The sequence below is a fragment of the Etheostoma spectabile genome, chromosome 13 (genome assembly GCF_008692095.1).
Source record: "Etheostoma spectabile isolate EspeVRDwgs_2016 chromosome 13, UIUC_Espe_1.0, whole genome shotgun sequence".
In the NCBI taxonomy this organism is placed as follows: Eukaryota; Metazoa; Chordata; class Actinopteri; order Perciformes; family Percidae; genus Etheostoma; species Etheostoma spectabile.
This window is the reverse complement of record NC_045745.1, coordinates 8,284,727-8,293,239: the sequence shown is the minus strand read 5'-3', so window position 1 is coordinate 8,293,239 and position 8,513 is coordinate 8,284,727. Positions and strand designations below refer to the sequence as shown.

General features: G+C 41.3%; 1 protein-coding gene across 1 annotated transcript in view; it reads right to left on the bottom strand.

Moving 5' to 3' along the window:
• dbn1 (drebrin 1) overlaps nucleotides 1-6,108 on the bottom strand; it is a gene marked incomplete at its 5' end in the record, with an annotated part of 31,361 nt that extends 25,253 nt beyond the window's left edge. The window contains 2 exon segments of the mRNA XM_032534608.1: nucleotides 3,179-3,291; nucleotides 6,053-6,108. Of these exon segments, the coding sequence (XP_032390499.1) occupies nucleotides 3,179-3,291; nucleotides 6,053-6,108 (169 nt within the window).
• Nucleotides 6,109-8,513: the final 2,405 nt, after the last annotated feature.

Genomic DNA, 8,513 nt, shown 5'->3' with positions numbered 1-8,513 from the left:
GAGAGAGAGAGAGAGAGAGAGAGAGAGAGAGAGAGAGAGATGGTGACCTTAAAAAAGATGCAAAAAAAGTTCAACATCACCAGTTATGGACGGATTATGAGACATCGGGCCCCTGGCACAGACATGTAATAGCTCCCTATGTATACTATATATATCCCTATATACTAATTTTGCATCCCTTAGTTGTTTTGCATTTTTGTTTAGTTATTTGGCATCCCTTTGCAGTGATTTTGCATCTATTTTGAATGACTTTGCATCCCTTTGTAGTGATTTAGCATCTGTTTTAATCATTTTGCCCACTATTCTAATCATTGTGCATCCCTTTGTACTGATTGTGCATCCGATTTTAATCATTTTGCCTTTTTTTTTTTGTTTACTCTGCATCGATTCGCATCTTCCAGTCATTTTGCCTCCATGTTTAATCATTTTGCATCCCTTTTCTACTCGTTTTGCGTCTACTTCCAGTCATTTTGTGTGTATTTGTTGTCATTTTGGCTGGTCGTTCTGTGTATGTTTGTGGACATTTAGCATCTCTTTTTACTTTGTTTTGTGTTGTTTTTCAGCACATTTTGTGAGTCAGAGACCCTGACCCTATGGGCATACCGGGCCCCCGGTTCCGGGGCCCGGTATGCCCATTCAGTAATCCATCCATGGCACCAGACCCACTCAACAGCAGCGGATGTGTTCTTCTGCTGCTTTCTGGGATTTTCTATTGTTCAGGAGAGTTCCCCCCCCCCCCCCGTTCTGGTCTCATTAGGGCCTTTTGTTGAGCTGTGGTCACGTTCAGTTATTGAAATGTGTTAACCGGCTGGATTTCATTCAGTAATCACAACTCACTCAAACGAACACAATACAAACACAGGGAACAGCATTTACAGAGATAAAGAAACTCAGAAAAAGGCCTCATCTCCTCTCAAATCACCGCAATTTCTCTCTCAATAACAACATGTGACCACTTCATCTCTCCGGGCCTGCGGGTCTGAATTAAAAATGGAAAGCAAGGAGGTTTTTGCAGCACACCGCACACGTATTTAAGACTTGTGGTACATTCCAACACTGTTAAATGTATTTTTGGTTTTATTTCTGTTCATTTTTGACAATTTTCGTCAATTTTATGGCCCATTTCAGCCCGGTTTGGCCCGGTTTGCCAGATCTCTCTATCTCTTTCTGTCCGTTTTTTTCATTCCACCCTGTCGCAAAATCCCATTTATATTCTGCTAATTTGCAACAGCAAATATGCTTTAAGACAAACGCAATGCCACCCAGATCGCGTTTTTGATTAACGTACTAATGAAACGTTTTCAGGGTCATTTATATGTAAAAGATGTTAAAATCTGGAGGAAGAAATCGAATGAGGCTGGGGAAATGTTTAATCTGTTAACTACACCTGCAAGGATTATTTTAGACTTGTCAGATATATTATTTTCATTACATTTGCTTTGAAACATATCCGTAAATGAGAGGATACAGGGTTGGCATGCGGTTCAAAAGGTTACTATTACTTTAAAAAAACACAGCTGGTGAACAAAATCCAGGCAGATATTAGAGTTTTCCCTTTAACAAATGAGTACCGTAGTATATGAACTTGATTTTCAGGAGATTCGGTTGATTATTTGCACCACTCTCCTCCTATTTTCCCTCCTTCTATCCACTCTACCTCTCTCTTTCTCCAACCTTTAATATATCTCCCCTCTCTCTTTGTGCTGACACACTGGCTCAGGGCGCTCCAGCTGTTGTCAGGTTGCGAGAGTAAAACATTCCTCTTTAGGCTCTCAGATGAACTCAGACTGGGTTTTAAATGCTATTAACACACTCTGGTGGAGACTTCTGAGCTTCGACATCACAAATTATTCATTCCTTCCTTCCTGCTACGTTTCCTTTTCATCATGAATTAATTGGTGGACAAGTTTCCCCGGCTCTGCTACGCTGGGGGTGACTCAGCAGCTCGACGCTTTTCCTCTCCATTTGGCCTAGAACTGGAAAGTTCAATCTCTGAAACACTCATTACAGCAGGAAAGTCCGCCTCTGCTCCCTTATTGAAAGACATAATACAGCGTGAAGACTAGAGACGCTCCGATAGCTTTTTGCTTCCCGATTCTGATTCCTATCCCTGACCCATCAGATACCAGTGTGTCATATATGTCATTATGTCTTAACAGCTGTTTACTAGTCACGCTGTACAGATATAATATGATTTCTTCTCTTTGTGAAAACATGAACACACACTTTCTTTTATTATCCAGTTTGGCAGTGAGTCATAATGAAAAAACAATACAAATAAACTACTTTAAAGGGCTAAATGACGTGGTATTGGATACCGACGCCAGCGTTTTAGGCGGTATCGGAGGCTTTTCCAGTGTAAAGACGCCTCCAAACACACATCCATCAAACTGTCAGGAACACCTGAGACCAATTACAGATTAGCGCCGCCTGCTGTCATGGAGACGTATGACGGCGCGTCACTTCGGTGTGTCCCGAGGCATTTTTTTGACCAATTTGCCAATCTGACTTTCCTGCCGAGAGTCGGCCGTCTGGGTGGTGTGTCGGGGGCTTAACACATACTTTGAACTGTGTGGTGCGAGAGAGTTGATTGCAATGCATGATCTCAACGCTAGATGGAAGAAATTCCTGCACAATGGACCTTCAAGAACTACATATGCCTTGAAGAGTGCACTGTAAAAACATAGATGCTCAGAAGTGGTGTTAGGGCCCTAGTTGCCTCAACTTAATTCCAATAGTATTATAAATAAATGTCAAATTACTAGTTTAGTTATATTGTCGAAGAAATTGCTCGTGGGCGGAGCATCCACATTGTTGAGGACCCCTCTGCGTCAGGCGTGCATGCGTGTGCGTCTGTGTGTTGAGGTGCGTGTGCGTGCTTGGGTGAGTGGGTGCATGCAGCTGGGCATGTAAGAGGAGAAACAGAGAAAGGAAGATGAGCGCTGAATAAAAGAGGAAAGATCCATGAAAAAATGGAAGGATGAAAGAGACAGGAGAGGAACTAGAACAAGGATGAGAGCGGGAAAAGAAAAGTCAATGAAAGAAGAGAAGGAGACGTCGGAGTGAGGGAAGTGAGTGTGTGTGTGTGTGTGTGTGTGTGTGTGTGCATGCACGTGTGTGCGTGTGTGTTGCCTGCGTCATGCATAGCCCCTCCCCCCTCTCTAACCCGGCGACTCACCCAGTTGATGAGGATGTATCGTGGCAGAGCGGCGGTGGGCTCCTTCAGGCTGCAGAAGCCGTACATCACCCTGGCGCTGTCAAAGGTCAGCGTGATCTCGGCCAGACCGCCTCCTGCACCACAGAAGAAGAGGATACAGTAACGTCCTCTACCAGGGAGCAGCTGGGCCGCTCATCAACAACACTGCACGACAACACGTCGTGGTTGTACTGTCCGCCATGCTTAACTGTCTCCATAATTGAGCGTTCATTAAATGCTCCTGTGTAAGTCGTGTGTCTCAAAGCTTCTCCATGTAATTTGTGGAATGAGTTGTGCTGCTCCTGAGTTTTCCTCAACACGCCCAATCAATAAGCAATGAGTTTCTTCACAAAGAATCATGCAACAGCACCACTTTATATATTGTGATTATCAGAGATGTGTTCATAATTGTCCTGGAAATGAGTCATTCAGTAGTAAAAAAAAAAGGCATAAAAAGTGACCAATCAACTAAAGAAATCCTAGTCGATTAAGACCAAAACAACTGATTAATCAACTAACAGGACGCAGTCCTAGTCCACACACACACACACACACACACACACACACACACACACACACACACGTTGTGTTGCAGTCTCAACGGCAGCAGACGGAGACATTTGGCAACTCCAACACTAAGGCATGTTTCCTCGGATCAGGGAGGCTCCAAAATCATGGAAGCAGCCATGATCCCGCTACACGTCCTGCTACGTCCTGCTACGTCCTGCTACGTCCTGCTACGTCCTGCTACGTCCTGCTGGGCCTGGTAATGCCACACAGTGCCCTGCTACGCCATGAACTACTACAAACTACTATTTTTTGTGACTGTTATTGCCACTCTTCATTCTAACCCCAACCGGTCGTCAAACACCACCTACCTTATTAACTTTAGTTTTACAGTTATTTTTGGAATTTATGGTCAATAAACCTCATTTATAGGAAATTATACCTAATGTTTGAGTTAGAAAAGCAGAAATTAGGAATTATTGAGACTAAAATTAAAGGAATGGATGTTGATGATAATCACAGACTGGAATATGTCAACTTTTACTCAACACTATTTCAGAACTCATGTCAATCGGCTCAATTTGACCGGAGGACAACATGAGGGTTAAAAACCAAAAGATAGGGATGTAAATGTAGCCCCAGATTATGATCCTGTTCTCCATATCTCGTCTAACGATGTCTACGCCACACAGACCAGGCTGTGGTCTGCTGGTTGTGAGGAGGCGGATAGATTTCTCCGAGGCTTACAGTGCAGATGAACTAACCGTGTTTCCTCTGAAATATTCAAGTCTCTCTGAGGAAATGCACGCCGGCATGAAGGAAAATAAGACCGCTGCTGGCAGAAGTGGCTCTTTATCCCGCAGCTCTGCAGCATCAGTGATGCAGACGCTGTCACGTGATCACAGCTTTTTGTATTCGGGACTTCTGATTAAATTAGACTCTCAGAATGAGCTGTGCATTAAAGTAAAACCACAAGACACGTCTAACTTCACATTGTCTCTCAGTACTTTTCCATGTTTCCAGGTTCTCTGGGTGGGCAAAGCACAGAAAGAGGAGGTAACCTTTCCCCTTATGACATCATAAGGAGCAAGTTCCAGATCGGCCCATCTGAGCTTTAATTTTCTCAAAGGCAGAGCAGGATACCCAGGGCCGGTTTACACCTTCACCCATTTTGAGCCACTGGGGGACAATTAAGGGCAGGTGGGGGGGGGGGGGGGAAGCATAGTAATTTAAAAAACAGCATTGAAGTGACATTTCATGACCATGGGACCTTTAGGAACAGTATCATAAACGCTAATGGGATTATGTTTGTATGACCTATTAAGTTCCAGTTGTTTGTTAAAATAAACTAAATTGCTGAATGTATGTAATTACACTTTTACAACCAACTATCTATAATATATATATATATATGAATATAAGTATATACTATATATATGATATATATATAATGTTTCCATAACTGTGCAGACAACCTATCATTGTTTTCTCCATGCAGTATGTGTATGTCAACCTTTCAGGCGGTTTTTTATCTATTAATTTTCTTTCTTTTTCTTTTTTTTTACTTATCTATCATTTTTGCATTTTGTTTTGCATGTGACTCTTGATTTTGCTGGTTTACACTGCACAGTTTCCCCTCTGTGGGACAATAAGCATTATCCTATCTATACATTAGTTCTATTTAACATTTCTGCACTGGTACTGCTCAGATAATAAATTAGTAATGTAATTTCCTTCCACTGTGTGTGCTACACAGATAAACCCCCAGCCATGTGTTTTTGGTGAAATAGCGTAGAAAATATGTGGAGTTCTGGATCCCAACACAGTAGAAGACTTCATTATTATATAGAATAAAGTGGCTGAATACATGTTATTGTGACAGACCTTCCGTAGATTTGTCCCACATTTATTTGACTAATACACATTCCACGATGCAAGAATGTAGTTAATGATTTTAGGAAGACTCTTCTTCACTGTGGGGTGCAGACAGAGAGTTTTATTAACCGTCAAGATCATGCCTGCGTGCGTCCTAACCCTAATAATATACATAAATAAAATATCTAATGATACTAATAAGAACGCTCTCTGAGGTCAGTAATGATCGGAAACAATATGTCATCAATTCCCCCCCTAATAGCACAGCAGAAAACAACCTGAAGGCTCAGAAGAGTGTTTCAGAGCTTAAAACCACACACACACACACACACACACACACACACACACAAAGACACTCACACACAATGCTAATGTGCTTACAGTGTATAGGCATGAGACGAATTAGAACAGCAAAAGGAAAAATATTTGATTATTGGACTGGATTGAGACAAAACAGAAACAGCAGAACCTTACCTCCTGATGATGCCAGTGTCAAATCATTGCTCTCATCCTCATATGTGTACAAGGCCCTGTTAGAAAGAGAGAGAGGGGGAGGGGGGGGAGAGAGAGAGAGAGAGAGAATGTCAAGTTTCAGCTTCATAAACGACTGTTTGGGGCATTAGGTGATGCGAGACTCTTCTTTTGTCTTGTGATCTGAAGAGGAATTCAAAACGTTCAAACAGGACAAGTATTTAGGGAAATTTCACAGTTCAAGGTGTTTTTTCACTGTTCATCTTCCCAGAAGTCCATAAGAATAATAAACCGTGTTAGACACCCCCCCTGGCCCTGATTGGTGCATCTGAAAAGGGAGCGGTGGATTTTTGCAACTTGCACTCCAGGCTGTAGGTGGAGCCAGAGGAGTTGGATTCATTTTTATTTTTTTTCAATTACCTGCTTTGTGTAGTTCTGCTCGAACACAGGGTCAGTTTCAGCAAATATGACAGAAGGTTAGTTTTTATAAGGCTTAGCTTCTGTACCTTCATATACATCTCCATGGGTGTGACACCATCATTTGACATAAAGCATGTGTTTAAATGATGGTCAGGTGGAGGGGAAGAGGATTTAAACACGGCCGTGCTTTAGCTATTAACCCCTTGTGTCATCTTCCCGTCAAAATTGAAAATCAACACTTTTGTTGACGGATATTATTTTCGATCGCTTTTAAATTTGTTTATAGTTTTTCACTTTTTGGACCTTTTCGAAACCTACGTACACTAACTATCTAACCTTTGAGTTTTCACAGTTATTTGGGAATTTATGGTCATAATAACCCATTATAGGATAATTTATACCTAAATTTTCTGAGTTAGAATAAAAGTGCAGATATCATAGGAGTATTGGGACTAATAATGTAATTAGGAATGGATGTTGAGGATAATCACAGGCACTGGGGAATATGCAACTTTGTACTCAAACTATTTCAAAACTACTTCAAGTTGTTTTTTCAAATGCTATAAAATTGAATATCAGACCCAAATATTAATGAAAAGAAGAGATGTGTACTTGGCAAAAGAGCGTGGAATCAAATCAGTGATTTTGGGGAATTAACGGAAATGATATAGCACAGAGGAACAGGGTCAACATTGACAAATGAGGAACTAACAACATGGCACATGGGACAATGGGGCATGGAAGAGGACAACATGTGGGAATGAGCAACATGAGAAAATGAAACACATGAGGTACTAAATGGGGACAACATGCAGGACAATCATGGGGACAACATGAGGACAACATGAGGACAACATGAGGACAACATGAGAACAACATGAGGGTTAAACATGGGATGTGGATGAATGAAAGGTGTTCACGTTGTTCTCTCTAACGACCGACGCTTCATCCAATCAGGAGACGGAAACCAACAGCACGAGACCGCGATCAAGATCAAAATGGAGTTTTCTACATATTAAAAACGCGTCCTGGGATTGAGGTTAGAGAAATTGCCCTTTATGATCTATCAGGAGATTATAAACTGGAGAGCGGCGTAGACCGTAGACTGTAGATTAGTGAAGATTATGTTTTATAAAAACTAAATTAAAAACACCTGCAATATGTATAAAACTCCTCACCAAGCTCTCAATCAGCACAAAAGCTCAATGGTTGCATACGTTTATATCAATTTAGGGTTTCTGCGTGTCATTTAAGTGGGAGTGGGGAGGGGTTTTATATATATATAAAAAATATATATACATATAAAAACTAAAAAGCATAGCTTTGACAATCTCTCGTGAACACATAACTTACACTCAAATGTTTTGGAGTTTACACAAGTCTCGGGTTCACAAAAGTAGCGTAATATATGAATAAAATAGTCAATAAATGTCTAATATTAAATTTTGTAATATATTTCTTATATTTTCGTGTCTTTGGTCCTCAGAGGGTTGAGCAGGATCAGCCATTTTCAAAAAGATTGCCTGAACTTTACAGGCTGCAGCTGCTTGTTTACATTTATATTTCACAGTAACATGTCAACACGTTATAGAAATCCATGACAATAAAGTCGAGTATAGAGATGTAGAGGTTAAAGATAAAACGTGCATGTGCAAACACACCTCCATCAACAAAGAAGAATAAAGGATAGGAAGTGCAAGAAATGGACATATATACTGTATATATATATATATTAGTGTGTGTGTGTGTGTGTGTGTGTGTGTGTGTGTGTGTGTGTGTGTGCGCACTCAAAAAAACCTCTCTCCTCTTCTCAGTCTCTCTCTCTCTCGTCTCGCCTCTCTCGCTCTCTTGCTCCCTACTTACAGCCCCATTACCAAAGTGTGCATTTAGCAGCTGGATGGACCAAACTGGGTTTAAAGAAGAGGATAGTGGACGACATTCATGTACTTGGTTAGAAATACCACTCCAGTGATGTTCCTATAGGTTGAACCTTGGTTCTTGTAATCGGCTGATCATATGACGTTTTGCTTAGCAGCCTCGCCCC